This window comes from Cyprinus carpio, chromosome A6, assembly GCF_018340385.1.
Source record: "Cyprinus carpio isolate SPL01 chromosome A6, ASM1834038v1, whole genome shotgun sequence".
NCBI lineage: Eukaryota > Metazoa > Chordata > Actinopteri > Cypriniformes > Cyprinidae > Cyprinus > Cyprinus carpio.
In genome coordinates this window covers 21948050-21967092 of record NC_056577.1, presented here as the reverse complement: position 1 = coordinate 21967092, position 19043 = coordinate 21948050, and the positions used below count along the sequence as shown (strand labels likewise).

Genomic DNA, 19043 nt, shown 5'->3' with positions numbered 1-19043 from the left:
ACCAAAATCTCTGAGTAATGTTTCCAACACCATGCTGAATCTATGCCACGAAGAATTAAGGCAGTTCTGAAGGCAAAAGGGGGTCCAACCCGGTACTAGCAAGGTGTACCTAATAAAGTGGCCGGCGAGTGTGTGTATATATATATATACACACACACATATATATATATATATATATATATATATATATATATATATATATATGTATATAGATTTGAAATACACCACAAGTGCACATTCAGTACAATTAAGCAGAAAAAAGTGCAGTGTGTCAGTCATGTATCTTTTCTTTTGTATCAATACAGTATTCAAGAGGAAGACGTTACTATGAATAAATTGATCAGCAACATACAGTACAAACTTACTTTAGATACTATCCGCAGAGTGAGCGGAAACCACAATGTGATTTAGAGGTATCTGACTAAAGCCACAAAATAGCAGACAAGATGTAGACAATACAGAGAAAATAGAGTATCATCACTGTAAAATATTTGAAAAAAAAAAAATACCTTAATGCTTTATGTACAAGATGATGTCATACAAGATCCTGTATATGCTTGTGTTTATGGCCAAATCACATCCATGCACATATAGTTCAGAAGTAATCTTGCCAAATGATATTTCTTAAAAATGTGTTCTAAAGAGTGCCTAACCCTCTTCTGGAACTGAAAAACTCTGGCAAAGCCCTTGTGGGGAGTATGGGCTGGAATCAAAGACAGGCCCTCTGAGGCAGCTCTCCAGGCCATTGGGAAGTACAGTTTGACTTGTGAAAGTGCTCTGATTTACATCTCCTGTTTCCACAGTCCTCTCATTCTCTTCCATTCCTCCATCCTTACTGGAGGCTGTCTGAGGGGGAGCGAGGAGATCTTCAAGAATGCCCAAAGATCCTAGTGCTCCATCCATAGCTAAGAAGCTATTAAGACGCCCATGTATCACGGGAATACAGGTTAAATCCCAGTTGAAGTCATGATGTGATGGAGAATCCAACAAAGGGAACTGGTCCTCCTCCTTTAGCTCTTCCTCTGTAGTCTCAGAGAAGTCTTCATTTCTTTGTGAAGCTGTCAATAGCTGAGGTTTATAAGGAGAATCAATGCAAAACTGGTCTGTCGTTGGCATTTCTGTGCCATGAAGCACAGTTGGATAAGAGTCTTGCCTCTCCAAAGACAGACTGACTTCCTCAATGGGAGTTAAAGGAGGATCACTGTCTCCAGGAAGAGATCCCCAAGGGCCATAGCGGTCGTCCTGAGAGCAAAAAAAAAAAAAAAAAGTGGAATTGTCAAGTTTAGAGATGCGGTATCAAAACAATGTCAACCTATGACATTATTTTTTGCAAAAACAGGTGCAATATTGTATCATTATTTTAATGCATAATAATATATATTCTCTGCATTTGTAAATCAAGACAATGATAGCTTTAGGATGTGTGGTCTGCTTTTTTCACTTTGTCCTTAACTATTTTTTTTTACAACCATCTTTACAATTAAAAGCATGGTGTATAGCCACCAGTTACCTATATACTGACAACAGCTAATAGATTTAGCAATCAAATCTCTATATATAACAGGCATAAACATGGGATAAGGCCTCAGAAAGGTTGAGAACCACTTCAGAACTCTGTTATTGTGTTAAATCTTATTTTACAGTTTCGTATAATTAAAGTTCAGTTTATTCCTTTAATTGTTGACGGATACTGAGGTCATGTATATGACATTTCTGCTACTGTGTTTCATAGTGGGGGAAATTCTGGTGGAAAATTTTCAAAAAAATATGAAATGTTTTGTATTTTTGAAAGGTTTCATTTTCAGGCTGTCCACATGCCAAACAGGATACCGAATCATTTTTCTCGTCCAGTGGATTTGTGAATGCTGCTTTTCTATAATACAATTGATGCCAGCAGATACTTAGCTGTTATGTTGAGGTTCCGTGACCTCCTGAAGTTCAGTATGCTTCAGAAGTGTGAAAATAGAGTACTTCTATTTGAACACAATGTGCCTGACCTTTGAATTGTAAGGTAACCCCATCCAGGCTTATGAGCTACCAACTAAACCCACATCACAAGATTACTTGTGTTGTATTTGTTTTAAAGAAGGCCTCCAAACTCATAATACTGCAATATGATTATTACATTTAACTAAAATATATAAATGTATAAATAAACATTATTACCTTTAGCAGTTTTATAGCATTGCTGTTATCAAATTTCGGTAGATTTTCGAAAATCCAAGAGACTCCAATGGACATGCACATTTTCATCATTCTGTAAAGAGAGTTTTTTTGAGAAATAAAATAACAATTAAACACACACACACAACTTACACTCACACTGGCTGTGACTGTAACATTATGAAATACTGCAGACATGAGTTACATTGTGAAACTACTTGCACAAATGAAAGTGCAGACACTAGTAAAATCAAAACCCCTAGTTCAGCACGTAACCTTTGCCGCACACATTTCATGTACATCAGGTTGGCCAGGATCACCATAGGAACAGCAGCAGCAAAACAAATTCCAGCTATCATTCCACCTAGAATCACATTAAGCACATTAGGATACACAAATGACATTCTATTGTTGGAACAAATCTACATTAACTGTTCCTAATATTTTTGAAATTACTTTATAAGTGCATACTCTATGAATAATGCATGAATATTATTCAGTGTCTTTTGTATGCACAGTATGCAATTCTAACCCTTACCCTAGACAATGAATAATATTGTAGTCTGAATGTGCACTGAACCTCATGCTGATGTTCTTAAAGGGACAGTATGACTTTCTTTCATCAGTAAAACACACACACAAAAAAAATGCTGAACATTTTTTGTTCATACAGTGAAAGTCAATCTGGTCCAGTGCTGCTTTGGATCTCAATGAATTTCACTCTATGGACAAAAACAGTCTTCAAAATATCTTCTTTTGTGTTCCACAGACGAAAGAAAGTTGTACAGTTTTGGAATGACATAAGGATGAGTCTATTTAAGATTTCTATTTTTTTATATAGCAACATCACATCTGCACATCTTCTGCAGAAGCTAGTCAAAGTTTCTATACATACATAATCCAACACTCCTTTATTGCAAAGATCTTTGATCTTTCTCATCTATTTCATAAGGAAAGGCACCTCTTGTCTTGTATGAACCAGTTTGATATAATAATCTGCTGGGACAACAGCAAGTGGCAGGTTTTCCTTTGGGCCCTTCACCCGCAGAATTCCATGCAGAGACCAGGATATCGTAACACTCCTGTTGGCCTCGCAGCTCCCAGCTCAAAGATCTAGGAAATGCATAAGGCACAGTTTCTGCAAAAACACATAGAACATGATGAGATGAAGAGGGTTTCTTCCAGGATGTTTCTTTCAGCAGAAAAAGAATTAAACATTGTTTTGCATCACTCACACTCTACTTTAGCAATGAGTAGTTAGCTGATTGACAGTTTGTCTTTGAACCAGGTTTTATGGTTAAGGGTCAAAGATCTTACAGTAACTCTGTAGAATGAAGCATGAAAGTTAAAATGCTCATGTAACTGTTCAGCAGGGTGGAGATATTTAACACTGACAGAAAGCTGTTATGTACTTTTCTGTCTGTTCTGCGTTTTTTGACAATACCGTTATGCCACTGGATAATAACAGACATTTTTAGTTACTGATGTCTGTTTAACAGCTTGGTTGGAGTAGCTTATGTTGGAGACAGAAACATTTGCACACAGCCACATGCTTTCCGCTGTTGTCTCTACTTCCTGTCATGCCCTGAAGCCACATGTTAAGAATAGCTGCTGAGTCTCATTTGTGCCAGCCGGAGCTGTAACTTTAAAGACACAAAATGACACAGAAGACGGAGGTCCTCAAGAGATTCTAGTGAGACTCTAGAGAATCCGTGAATACACTGATGCCCAGCAGGATCAGACAGGACATATAAACGCCCACTAACATATAAATCACAGGTTATGCTCTAATAATTTTGTGTGACCACAAGTATTTAATAATGTTAGAAATTGAAAGTCACATGCTACAGTTTTAAGCATGTAAAACCCATCTGTGAATAGTTTTCAGTTTCAGTTCAATCTGACATGTGGGCCTGTCCCTTTGAGAGTGACATCTTTTTTTCCAACACCTCTACATTTTTTTTTTTTTTTTTTTTTTGCAGTAGTAAAATATTACCTCAACACTATGATAAATAACAACAACAATCTTAGACTGTAGATCAAGTTCAGCTGGATTTTCAAAACAGAAAAACAGCCCTGTATTAAAATATAGTTGAACTGGTAGAACTACAATACTGTTTAAAGGTTTTGGGTCAGTAAGATTTCTTTGTTTAAAGAATTAATTTTATTAAGCAAGCATGTGTTAAATTGATTAAAATGACATAAGTCTTTTACATTGTCACAAATATATATATATATATATATATATATATATATATATATATATATATATATATATATATATATATATATATTATATATATATATATATATATATATATATCTATATATATATATTATATATATATATATATATGAAGTGTACAGATGCAAAAGCCTTTAAGTGACATCTGAAATTTTCATCTAAAATAAGCATTTTATCAGGCTCCAATATTTATGTTTATTTATTTCACTTTAATGGCATGGAAAAGTATGGAGCCCCACACATGGCATGACATGGTGTGGGGTAGTTGTGGCCTAATGGTTAGAGAGTTTGACAACCCTAAGGTTGTGGGTTCAAGTCTCGGGCTGGCAATACCATGACTGAGGTGCCCTTGAGCAAGGCACCGAACCCCCAACTGCTCCCCGGGTGCCGCAGCATAAATGGCTGCCACTGCTCCGGGTGTGTGTTCACGGTGTGTGTGCGTTCACTGCTGTGTGTGTGCACTTTGGATGGGTTAAATGCAGAGCACGAATTCTGAGTATGGGTCACCATACTTGACTGTATGTCACGTCACTTTCAAATGGTATGCAGGAAAAAATAGCATGCAAAACTGTGCGCACGATTTACTATTTTGTTCCCTCGATTTATAAATTGTTTGCATGATTTACTAATTTGTTCCCTGATTTGCTAAATCGTGCACACGATTTATAAATCGAGAGAATGAATTAGTAAATTGTGTGCACGATTTAGCAAATCGAAGGAACGAAATAGTAACCATGTGCATGTTTTAGTCCACTGAGGGAATGAATTAATAAATTGAGCACACGATTTTTTTTTTTCTTTCATGTCATGTGTGGGGCTCCGTAGAAAATGACTTTTACATTGCCATCAAAGTAAAATTACTGAACCTAAACATAGAATCCTGATAAAAATTTTAGAATATATATATATATATATATATATATATATATATATGTGTGTGTGTGTGTGTGTGTGTGTGTGTGTGTGTGTGTGTGTGTGTGTGTGTGTGTATCCAATAAATGCCGTTCATTTGAACTTTCTATTAATCAAGGAATCCTGAAAAAAAAATCTATCACAGTTTCCCCAATAATATTAAGCAGCACAATATTTTAAATATTGATAATAATATTTTTTTTTTCTTGTGCACCAAATCAACATATTAGAATGATTTCTGAATTATCATGTGACAGTGAAGACTGGAGTAATGACTGCTAAAAAAAAAATCAACTTTCCCATTACATGAATAAATTACATTTTAAATTATAATAAAATATAAAACAGTTATTAAAAAATAGTTAATACTTTTACTGTTTTTTGATCAAATAAATGCAGCTATGGTGAGTGAGACTTTAAACAATCTTACAGACCCTAAACTGGTCAGCTGGTTTGTTGGTTATTTAAGATTCCAGTGAAGCTTGTTTCATACTCAATTTCATATTTTGTTGCATCAGGGTATGACTAAAAAAAAAATAAAGTAAAAAAGATTCTAAGCCGGTTTGAGCTGGTCTGAAGACTGGTCCTGCTAGACTGTAGGCTTTATAAGGTGTTTTTTTTTTTTTTTTTGGCACTTTTCAGCTGGTAAGTAGTAGATCAGTTGGCCTCCCAGCTAAACCAGTTAAAACCCAAGCTTTGCCAGGCTGGAAGTCCAGCTAAAACCAGCAGCTTAGTCTTATGCTGGTATAGATTTTTTTAAATGTATTTTTTTATAAGCATGGATATATATATATATATATATATATATATATATATATATATATATATATATATATATATATTATAACCGTGTTAGTTGCTCATAAAATCATTAACTTATTTACACTAAATTGTTTGCAATCATAGTTCAGCAACACACAGAACATCAGTTTTAGACCAGTAGTGTAGAAGTGTAGGGGAGTGGGGTTACTGGAAGAGGATGTGAACTCTTTCAGTAAATGGTGGAAAACCCTGCTGTCAAACTGTGGGTGTGACAGTGATGAGTCTCAAACCAAACACAGGTAAAGTCTTTCCACTCTGCTAAATGCACAAAGGTGCACTGCATCACTTGTGGAGTGAGGTTAAAGACACCAAAGGTGTTGAGAAAAAGACAAAAACAACAACAACAAAAAAAAAAAACAGTTTTTTTATATTGAGACAGCATTAACAAACAAACAAAAAGTTCTGATTCTGTTTGTACAAACCATGTGACTTCTCCCTGCAGGCACACTGACACAAACCACAGCCTAACACACTTACACAGTTGTTATACTCACGGTTCTGAAGAAGTCTCTTGTCAACATTTCTCTGGAAGTAAATGGTGTAGTTTCTGATGAATCCCCTTTGGTTTTCACGGTTGAGTTCTTCCCACTGGATCAAAATCAGTTTTTCCCCTATATTGGTTATTGATACATCTGGACCAGCTAGAGGCTCTGAAAAAGAAACAACAGGGTGAATTAAGAGATTAAGTGACACTTCAATCTCTGAGCAGGAAAATGTTTCAAAAATAATAAAAACTAACATTTAACCTTTTTAAATGCTACTGTTTTTAATAAACTCATATAACTGACTTCTTTTTGCAAATTCACTGTCATCGCCCTCTTGTGGCTATTTAGAGGGAGAGCAGGGGTTCTTGCAACACTTTTTTTGAAACATTCTCTAAAACATCTTTGACATATTAGTAACTGTAATAATGTTAATCAAATGTATAACTTAATTGAGTCAGATATAGTTAAACGTAGTTATGTGTTATCAATATGAAAAAAAAATCTTTAAAATGTAAAGTTAGGATAAAACCTCATCCAGACTTTAAGTGTAACATAAACATGAACAGTTATGGAAAATGTTTATATATACTGTGGTTGAAAAGTTTAGGTTCAGTGCTTTTTATAATTGATACTTTTGTTAAGCAAAGATTAAATCAACACATTAAAAAATACATTTAAATATTACAAAATATTTTTTATTTCAAATAAATGCTATTATTTTGAATTTTCTATTCACCAAAAAATAAAAAATAAATAAACATCCTAAAAAATGTACCATTAAAAAAATCTAATAAATGCCTTTAGGTGAGCAAAAGAGACTTCTTTTAAAAACATTGAAACATATGACTGTACTGAGCTTTAAGTTATTACTAGTAGTACATTTTAGTAATAATTATCTCACCTACTAAATTTTTACACAAAACCAGAAACAGGTGTGCTTTTGTCAGTAGTTTCCTAGCAATAATAATAATAATAATAATAATAATATAGCATATAAGCAACAACATAAAGCTCTCACAGAGGTTGAAAGAAAGAGAGAAAAACTGCAAATATAGTAATCATGTACTTACCTCTCTTCCTTTGCATAAACCTGAACAAATGCAGGGTCTGAAACTCCACTGGCTTCTTCAGTATATAATGAAATGTTTATACAGGACTCCGGCTGCATACCTGCAAGAACAAGTTCAGAATTGTTTAAGGACTTTATGATGAAACTTTAATAATGAATATTATTATATGAACTACATTAATCTACAAAACATAATATATTTACTGTGTTTTTAAACCATTTTAATTATTTAAACCTTAGATGTTATGATCAATAGCAAAAACTCTTACCTTTTAGGAATGTAAAATTATATTTTTTTCCTAATCTCTTCCATTCTAAGTGCACTGGGCTCTGTTGCCACTGCACAACAAACCCAGGAATGCCCTTCAGCTCCTCACTGTACTGAGACACATCCCATGCTAGACGCACACTGCCCCCTGCTGCTGGAACTAAATGTGTTATCATGGGGGCTGGTTTACCTGGGACACACATGCAAATGAGTACTATCACTTTCTGTGAGTCCTACAAAACTTAATAAATAAATAACCAGGTTCTCACCTGTATACTTCAAGCTTACAGGTGCAGGCGGGGAGGACCCAGCTGCTGTAACAGCACTGACATTAACCTCAGCTGTGTTCAGCTGAAGAGTCTGATGAGTGACATGAGCTGAGCAATACACTTCATGGATCTTGCCTTCTTCTTTATAAGATAACTTGTAATTTAACAAAATCTCCACTGTAATATTCTGGTTTATAGTTGAAGCAGCACAATATTTTAAATATTGATAATAATATTTTTTTTTTCTTGTGCACCAAATCAACATATTAGAATGATTTCTGAATTATCATGTGACAGTGAAGACTGGAGTAATGACTGCTAAAAAAAAAATCAACTTTCCCATTACATGAATAAATTACATTTTAAATTATAATAAAATATAAAACAGTTATTAAAAAATAGTTAATACCTTTTACTGTTTTTTGATCAAATAAATGCAGCTATGGTGAGTGAGACTTTAAACAATCTTACAGACCCTAAACTGGTCAGCTGGTTTGTTGGTTATTTAAGATTTCCAGTGAAGCTTGTTTCATACTCAATTTCATATTTTGTTGCATCAGGGTATGACTAAAAAAAAAATAAAGTAAAAAAGATTCTAAGCCGGTTTGAGCTGGTCTGAAGACTGGGTCCTGCTAGACTGTAGGCTTTATAAGGTGGTGTTTTTTTTTTTTTTTTTTGGCACTTTTCAGCTGGTAAGTAGTAGATCAGTTGGCCTCCCAGCTAAACCAGTTAAACCCAAGCTTTGCCAGGCTGGAAGTCCAGCTAAAACCAGCAGCTTAGTCTTATGCTGGTATAGATTTTTTTAAATGTATTTTTTATAAGCATGGATATATATATATATATATATATATATATATATATATATATATATATATATATATATATTATAACCGTGTTAGTTGCTCATAAAATCATTAACTTATTTACACTAAATTGTTTGCAATCATAGTTCAGCAACACACAGAACATCAGTTTTAGACCAGGAGTGTAGAAGTGTAGGGGGAGTGGGGTTACTGGAAGAGGATGTGAACTCTTTCAGTAAATGGTGGAAAACCCTGCTGTCAAACTGTGGGTGTGACAGTGATGAGTCTCAAACCAAACACAGGTAAAGTCTTTCCACTCTGCTAAATGCACAAAGGTGCACTGCATCACTTGTGGAGTGAGGTTAAAGACACCAAAGGTGTTGAGAAAAAGACAAAAACAACAACAACAAAAAAAAACATTGTTTTTTATATTGAGACAGCATTAACAAACAAACAAAAGTTCTGATTCTGTTTGTACAAACCATGTGACTTCTCCCTGCAGGCACACTGACACAAACCACAGCCTAACACACTTACACAGTTGTTATACTCACGGTTCTGAAGAAGTCTCTTGTCAACATTTCTCTGGAAGTAAATGGTGTAGTTTCTGATGAATCCCCTTTGGTTTTCACGGTTGAGTTCTTCCCACTGGATCAAAATCAGTTTTTCCCCTATATTGGTTATTGATACATCTGGACCAGCTAGAGGCTCTGAAAAAGAAACAACAGGGTGAATTAAGAGATTAAGTGACACTTCAATCTCTGAGCAGGAAAATGTTTCAAAAATAATAAAAACTAACATTTAACCTTTTTAAATGCTACTGTTTTTAATAAACTCATAAACTGACTTCTTTTTGCAAATTCACTGTCATCGCCCTCTTGTGGCTATTTAGAGGGAGAGCAGGGGTTCTTGCAACACTTTTTTTGAAACATTCTCTAAAACATCTTTGACATATTAGTAACTGTAATAATGTTAATCAAATGTATAACTTAATTGAGTCAGATATAGTTAAACGTAGTTATGTGTGTTATCAATATTAAAAAAAAATCTTTAAAATGTAAAGTTAGGATAAAACCTCATCCAGACTTTAAGTGTAACATAAACATGAACAGTTATGGAAAATGTTTATATATACTGTGGTTGAAAAGTTTAGGTTTCAGTGCTTTTTATAATTGATACTTTTGTTAAGCAAAGATTAAATCAACACATTAAAAAATACATTTAAATATTACAAAATATTTTTTATTTCAAATAAATGCTATTATTTTGAATTTTCTATTAACCAAAAAATAAAAAATAAATAAACATCCTAAAAAATGTACCATTAAAAAAATCTAATAAATGCCTTTAGGTGAGCAAAAGAGACTTCTTTTAAAAACATTGAACATATGACTGTACTGAGCTTTAAGTTATTACTAGTATTACATTTGAGTAAGAATTATCTCACCTACTAAATTTTTACACAAAACCAGAACAGGTGTGCTTTTGTCAGTAGTTTCCTAGCAATAATAATAATAATAATAATAATAATAGCATATAAGCAACAACATAAAGCTCTCACAGAGGTTGAAAGAAAGAGAGAAAAACTGCAAATATAGTAATCATGTACTTACTCTCTTCCTTTGCATAAACCTGAACAAATGCAGGGTCTGAAACTCCACTGGCTTCTTCAGTATATAATGAAATGTTATACAGGACTCCGGCTTGCATACCTGCAAGAACAAGTTCAGAATTGTTTAAGGACTTTATGATGAAACTTTAATAATGAATATTATTATATGAACTACATTAATCTACAAAACATAATATACTGTGTTTTTAACCATTTTAATTATTTTAAACCTTAGATGTTATGATCAATAGCAAAACTCTTACCTTTTAGGAATGTAAAATTATATTTTTTTCCTAATCTCTTCCATTCTAAGTGCACTGGGCTCTGTTGCCACTGCACAACAAAACCCAGGATGCCCTTCAGCTCCTCACTGTACTGAGACACATCCCATGCTAGACGCACACTGCCCCCTGCTGCTGGAACTAAATGTGTTATCATGGGGGCTGGTTTACCTGGGACACACATGCAAATGAGTACTATCACTTTCTGTGAGTCCTACAAAACTTAATAAATAAATAACCAGGTTCTCACCTGTATACTTCAAGCTTACAGGTGCAGGCGGGAGGACCCCAGCTGCTGTAACAGCACTGACATTAACCTCAGCTGTGTTCAGCTGAAAGAGTCTGATGAGTGACATGAGCTGAGCAATACACTTCATGGATCTTGCCTTCTTCTTTATAAGATAACTTGTAATTTAACAAATCTCCACTGTAATATTCTGGTTTATAGTGCTGTAAAAAGGAGAAATAAATAGTCAACAAGTGAGTTCATGTTGAGGGCAAAGGCCTGTGAGATTAAAAATTGTTCTTTTTAGTCAGTTCTTTCAATGAGCTGCCTGACTGAGAATGAATGATTCATTCTCAAACTGGACTGCTCCAGTTCACAAACTCGCTTCTTGAGTGGGATGGAGAAATAAAGGCATGGTCCACCCAAAAATTCTCTCATTATGGTTAATAGTAAAAAAATGTCATTTATATTTATATAGTTATAATTTTTTTTCTTACAACTATCAGTTCACTTCAGAAAACACTGATTCATCAACTGTAGTCTTACAGATTACCGTCATATTTGCTTTGCATGTTTTTTTAAGCACCAACTATGACTCTTTGCATATTATGAACTCACAGTAATGGATAATTGGATAATTTGGTTTGGTTAGAGTAGCCCTTTAATTTTCAGTCTGTTCCTCACATAAAGCTAAAGTGTGTCTTCAAAATACCAGGAATACAGTGTACAGACTAATATCTTTTTCTTTTCTTTTTTTTTTTATTCCACAGAAAGAAGGTCATGAGCACTTTTAAAAATCATGGTTCCAAAGAGGGGTTTTCGACGCAGTACCATAGAAGAACTGTTTTAAGTTCCCCAAACAACAATTTAGTAATCAGTTCTGTTCAGTTCAGATTGATTTAAAGAAAGCTGCTTCTGAGAATGACACTTAGATCTGTATGTAACATGTTTTTCGTTAAAAAAAAAATATGCAGTGGGGTTCAAACATCTGAGACCACATTGACAATCTGGAATTCACTAAGAAAATATGTGACATTGACCATGCATGTAAACTCTTTTGCACAAATAGAGATGCTGACATTTTCAAAAGGAGTTTTATATTTAAATATAATGTATTGCTGTATAATGTGAATTAACTTTCAAAAGTTTTTGAGAACAGATAGATTTTTGTTTTTAAAGAAATGAATAGTTTTATTCAGGAAAGATGCATTTAATTGATCAAAAGTGACAGCAAAGACTTAATTTATTTTTTACTTTACTTAAATATTTCAAATAAATTTAAAACAAATGTTGTTCTTTTGAATTTTTTATTCTTTAAAGAGTCTTGAAAAAAGTATTATGGTTTCCACAAAAGAAAAGAAAACAAAACTGTTTTTATATGATGATAATAATAAGAAGCAATGTTGCTTGAGTGACAAATTACTTATATTTGTTTATAAACATAAAAACCCTTACCAATCCAAAACCGTTTGAAAGTAATTTATGTTATATATAATGTATCCTTTGTTTGAAATCAACAACCTAATTTCATTTTATAATTTATCTGTCCAGTAGGTGGTGCTGTTACCTTCCACAACACTGTGACATTCAGAGGTCCATGAGTACTGGGCCTGTTGATGACTCTCCACACATCAGGTTTGTGTGAGGGTGCTAGAACATATTAAAACAAAATTATTGTCAAAACAATATGCAGGTAAAATACATCGACTAACCTAATGTGACTATAAAGGAATTACCAATTCCTGGGCTGGTTATATTGAAGGGATGACTCCACATGCTGCAGTTTGTTGAAGTAGCGCACACTCTCAGCTCAAACTGATAGGGTATCAATGGTTTTAAGGCTTCCTGCATCAGAATACATCCATCTTGGACCTCCTTCACACTTCCCAGGCTCTAATCAAATAAGATAGCAAAAATCTCTAAGACAGCTAATGGATGGCTTGCTTTTAAAAGGAATAGTTGACCCAAAAATGAAAATTTACTTCACCCTCTGGCCATCCAAGATGTTGAAGAGTTTGCTTCTTCATCAGAACAGATTTGCTCAATTTATCCTCTGCAGTGAATGGGTGCCGTCAGAATGAGCGTTCAAATAGCTGATAAAAACATCACATAATCCAAAGTAATTGACACAGCTCCAGTCCATCAGTTAACATATTGTGAAGAAAAAAACTGTGTGTTTGTAAGAAACAAATCCATCTTTAAGACATTTTTAACTTTAAACCATTGCTTCTGGCTCAGAATATGAACTCTCATTCTGACGGCACCCATTTACTGCAGAGGATCCAGTGGCAAGTCAATTTATGTAGTGTTAAACTTTTCCAAATCTGTTCCTATGAAGAAAAAAACTCATCTACATCTTGGATGGCCCAAGGGTGAGCAAATTCTCAGCAAATTTTCATTTTTGGATGAACTATTCCTATTATGAACTATTATGAACTTGTTTAATATGAGAAATGAGCATTTGACCCTCACCCAGTCCTGGTCATCATGTGCTTCTCTGAACCTCAAAATTGGTTTCAGTTTATCTTCTGAGCCATTCCAGTATATTGCAGGAGAAAGAGTGCCATTTTCAAACGCAACTCTTGCTATCTTTGGAGTGCCTGGAATCACTGAACATAAAATCAACATATGATTCAGGCTAAACAAATCTATATCTTGGGATGTCAAAATATATTCTATAGCACTTTTACTGAGTGAAAGAAGACGATCAAGAAACCATTATATGATCAAAATGAGAAAGTGCTTCAGAAATTAGTAAGTGTGTGTAATTTATTCTCTTACCAATGTCCCAGATCGAGAAGTTAAAAGTAGAGTGTGACTCTCCTAATGCATTGTGACCTCTTACATGGACTTTATATGTCATGTTCTCAACAAACAGTGATCGTGGAATTGAGACATGACCATCTTTGTTCATCACATACTGGAAGAACTGGGAAGTTCTGTTGCTTTGCATGGAATAAAGTCATAAGAAACATAAAGCACAAGAAACATTGTTTTCTATTTTTGACTCTATATTTGAGAAAAGTTTCTACTTCCCGACACATTCTTATATGTTAAGCGTACAATACCATCTTTATGTAATCAAAATTTTTAAATAATAAAATTTGAATAAGAAATACTTACTGAAATGTCACTGTGAAATCTGTAAATAAATATGTCTCAGTTGTGACCATCAGAGAGCAGTTAACATACTCTGAATTTTGGTATGTGAAACAGCTGAATTTCGGTTTACCTGGAGGGTCTAAAGCAGAAAATGAATGATAACTGCATTATTCGTAATCAAAATCTGGTCAAAAATAAACTAGCATTTTAAGTAATTAATGATTGGTGAATGTCGTTCATATATTTTTATATATATTTATATTTCATGTACATGATTTATTGATCATTAACAAATGTGCAGGTGTCTCTGAAACTCCTTAAGCTATATTTAACCCTTCAAATCATTTAAATTGATTTAGTCAGTTTGATTCAGTCATATTAAATAATATTTTGACCTGAATAAGCCAGTTATTGAAGATATTATTGCATCTATGGTGCAGAGTGTGTGAATACACATAACATATGAACTTACAGCCAGCCTTGAAGTCTTGACCGCAAACAGTGTGCCATGTGTTTCTCTCCTTCACCTTGCAGAGTAGCCAGAAACTGGGCTGATTGATGACTATTTGTGTTTTTATTACAGAGCAATTAATTGTTTCGAAAATGGTCTGTCCATTGAAGACTATGGCAAAGTGTCTGCCACAGTGCTCAGTGTTTGACTGGCAACCTACAGTCAAGTTGGAGCCCAGGTGGACGACATCTGAATCTACTATCAACTTTCCAACGCAACTGACTCTGTAGCAGTCTAAGCAGAGACAGAAAACCCTATTCAGTTACAAGCTTGTTCATGAAACATATTCAAATGTAATACAAATGCAATCACTTTACTCACCACTGAATTTGCTGCTGAAAAGGAGAAAAAAGACCACCTGCCAGACTCTGATGAAAAAATCCATTTCATGCCTTTCTTGTTCTGGGCCTCAGTGTTGATCATTGAATATTGATTCAAATATTTTTTCCCACACTTCATGCCTAGTCCTTCTTCTATGCTTCTTCTCCTGTCCTCTCTGTTCTCTCAAATGCATTTGCATGAAGCAAATCAGCATGTAGTCAGAAAAAAAAAAAATTGGGTTGCCTTCGGTATCATCATTCCTTTCTAAAGATGTCACGTAAAACAGGTCACATATGTGCATACGAGTATATCAAAGGCATTAAAAAACCACCAAGGTCGAATGTTAACAGAAAATGGTAAGCTTGTGATCTAGTCTGCGTTCTCGTGAGAGATACTTAATGTTACAAGCCTAATCTTTTTTATGTCAGCCTGGTTTTCTCAGAGTTGTCTTGCTCTTTTAAGGGCCAATGACCTAGATTTGTGGTATTTATGCCTGCTCTGAAACTCCGAAGCGTGTGTTTCAACAGTTATGCATCCTACTTATTAAACCACCTTTTTAGTCATCACAGATCATTAACTGCTATCAAACAGTTAATCTACTGTACAGCATACATGAAATGAAATATGCTGATGTTACATTAACTTTACCTTTAAAGTCATGCAATAAAGAATCATGTTAATTCAAATCTAAAACTGAAAAATATGTATTTCAGTAAGATGTGATACATCAAATGGTAGTAGATGAAGGGAATATGTAATAGATATACTGAAAAAGTGAAAACCAAACAAACCTTTTCTAATGCACTTACAAGAGTGATTTCTCCTCAGTTTGGGCTCCTCTGCTGTTTCCATCACAGATGTTCACTAGCTTGATCCACAGGGCTGACAACTTAACATAACAAAGGCACATTTGATGTTATGAGGATGTGAAAACCAGTGGAGGAAGAGAACAATACTCATTAATTCAGTTAAGCTTCCTCATGAAGCCTGATGTAATGACTCTCATTAAACATACATTATACACACAAACTCTGTTGATAGCAAAAATATACTTATACACACTAAAGACAAAAACAACGAAATAAGACTGAATTACCCATGATCTCCTCACATGTTCCCTCTCACATGTGCTCAGCATGTGAATATAACACCACAGAACAGCCTTCCTGCCTGCCCCAGATTTTTGATCTCTTTAAACCTTACTTTCCATCTTAATCTTCAAAGTGTTTCTGGGGAAAACCAACTGACATAGATAAGAATCTAAATACAGAGTAATACAAAGAATGCACTAATAACAGTAGATTAATAGTTATAAGAAGAGGCATTTTTAATAATAATAATAAGAAGAATGATAAATAATAAGAATGATAAACTCTCCATAAACAGTGGGATCAAGTTATTTACTGTAAAGGTGTGGAAACTGAAAAATGAACAAAACAAAAGAAAACAATGAGGTTAGTGTCAGTCCCACAATTACAGTTTGTGTGAAACTGTCACGTCTAAACCACAAAGACAGACCACAAGTCTTAAAGAAAGGAGGAAAGAAAGAAAGAAAGAAAGAAAGAAAGAAAGAAAGAAAGAAAGAGATAAAATATCTCATTGTTTTGTATGTTAAACTTAATAAATTTACCTTAATAACTTTTTCTTTTGTGAACATGAATAGAGACATATTAAAATATGCAAACTTTTTTGTGTTAATCACAAAAAACTCCCCAAATAGTTACTCATATCCTTTGTCACTTCAAAGCATTTGATTAGACAGTTGCTGACCTTTTGACTTTTTCTCAGGAGTCATCTATCTTTAAAGAACCTCTGTTCGATTACTTTAGGATCATTTGAAGTGATGAGAAAGATTCATATACCTATAATATACATATTTATTAAATGGATGATTTATTAGATATCAGATCAGATATCACATTAAATAGCATCAAAGAGAGAGAGTTAAAAAAAAAAACTTAATCATACGTCTGTCCTCATTTTGTAACATAAAAACATCCAGCGTGCACAGAATGTGGTCTTTTGACCTCAATTCATTTTTTAGAAAAAACAGCACCTGCTTCTTTGAACTGTTAATCTACCTAGAAAATGGAAGTTGTTTAAAATTATTAATTGCATGGTGATATAAAATGTGGGCTAATAATCATTTTAGGTTGCACAGTTATAATGAAACTATGTCTTTAATATATATTTTTTTTTATGTGTGTTGTCATTGTTATTGTTGTTTTTATTTAATTTGCACACTACACAAAACAAAATCAAATGAATGTAATAATAGCATTATAAACATAATAACTAAAAAATAATAAAGTATATAGCAATGCATAACTTGCGTCTTTGAGTCTGAAAGGGGGCGTGGTCCTCCAAGGTCCTATGTTGCTATATCAATCAACAGTTAGTTCTGGTCATCAAATGAGAGATCAGAGTCCCGGGTCATGCTCCCTCAAAAGGTTTATTTATTTGATTGTTTGCTTAGATGTTTATTTTTTATAAAATGGTCTTTTGTGCCATCCACACATGCAAAGTTGGTCGATAACATAACTGCAATAAAGTAATAGCCTAGTTAAAGGGGTCTTATTATGCTTTTTCACTTTTTCAACTTAGTCTGTAATGTTGCTGTTTAAGCATAAAAAGATCTGCAAAGTTACAAAGCTCGAAGTCCACTTCAAAAGGAGATATTTTATTTAACAGAAATCACTTTCAAAAATTACAATGAACGACTCGTTTGGACTACACACATATTTTCCGGGATTTGTGACATCACAAATACAGACAAATGGGACGAGACCTGGATGAGCTGCATTAGAGAAGGCAACGAGTGTTATCACTATGTCAGAGACATGCTAGCTTTCCCAAGGCAGACAAACTCAGAGTGGTTACAATCATCCGGGTTTCAATTGCGCTCCAATTGATTTGATTTTGACACAGTATTTACACTAAAGCTTGCAGGCGGCTATAAGGGGCATGACATTTCCTGACCAGGCGCCAAGTGGAGCCAATCACAACACACACTGGCCCAGCTAACCAATCACAGCACATTTCGTATTTCAGAAGGTGGGCCTTCTTTTGATACAGGAACTATTCGAGCCGTTCATGCCAGACTGGGGTGAGATGTGTTGTAATAATGTAAAATATGAGAAACATGTGTTTTCCAAACAATCTAGTGTGAGAGCCTGTTCTAGTACACTCCCAAAACAAAATCAGTACTTTGTAAAAGAGCATAATATGACCCCTTTAACAATTACTTATTTGTTTACATATGTATTTTATATTATTTAGGCACTTATAGGCTATAGTTGTACAAACCCGATTCCAAAAAAAGTTGGGACACTGTACAAATTGTGAATAAAAACAGAATGCAATGATGTGGAAGTTTCAAATTTCAATATTTTATTCAGAATACAACATAGATGACATATCAAATGTTTAAACTGAGAAAATGTATCATTTTAATGGAAAAAATAAGTTGATTTTAATTTTCATGGCATCAACACATCTCAAAAAAGTTGGGAAAAGGCAATGTTTACCACTGTGTGACATCCCCTCTTCTTTTTATAACAGTCTGCAAATGTCTGGGGACTGAGGAGACAAGTTGCTCAAGTTTAGGAATAGGAATGTTGTCCCATTCTTGTCTAATACAGGTTTCTAGTTGTTCAACTGTCTTAGGTCTTTGTCGCATCTTCCTCTTTATGATGAGCCAAATGTTTTCTATGGGTGAAAGATCTGGACTGCAGGCTGGCCATTTCAGTACCCGGACCCTTCTACGCAGCCATGATGTTGTAATTGATGCAGTGTGTGGTCTGGTGTTGTCATGTTGGAAAATGCAAGGTCTTCTCTGAAAGAGCCGACGTCTAGATGGGAGCATATGTTGTTCTAGAACTTGGATATACCTTTCAGCATTGATGGTGCCTTTCCAGATGTGTAAGCTGCCCATGCCACACGCACTCATGCAAC

At 34.3% G+C, this 19043-nt stretch overlaps 1 protein-coding gene across 1 annotated transcript; it reads right to left on the bottom strand.

The window, feature by feature from the left end:
• Positions 1–218: 218 nt before the first annotated feature.
• LOC109091397 (interleukin-12 receptor subunit beta-2-like) lies at positions 219–15884 on the bottom strand. The gene is given in 16 exon segments (XM_042758446.1): positions 219–1242; positions 2167–2257; positions 2440–2527; positions 3125–3301; positions 9591–9746; positions 10650–10748; positions 10912–11100; positions 11180–11264; positions 11266–11379; positions 12723–12805; positions 12892–13048; positions 13628–13764; positions 13937–14100; positions 14279–14396; positions 14730–15002; positions 15090–15884. Coding segments are annotated over 16 exon segments (2589 nt in total). The 5' UTR covers positions 15154–15884; the 3' UTR covers positions 219–648.
• Between the last annotated feature and the right edge of the window lie 3159 nt (positions 15885–19043).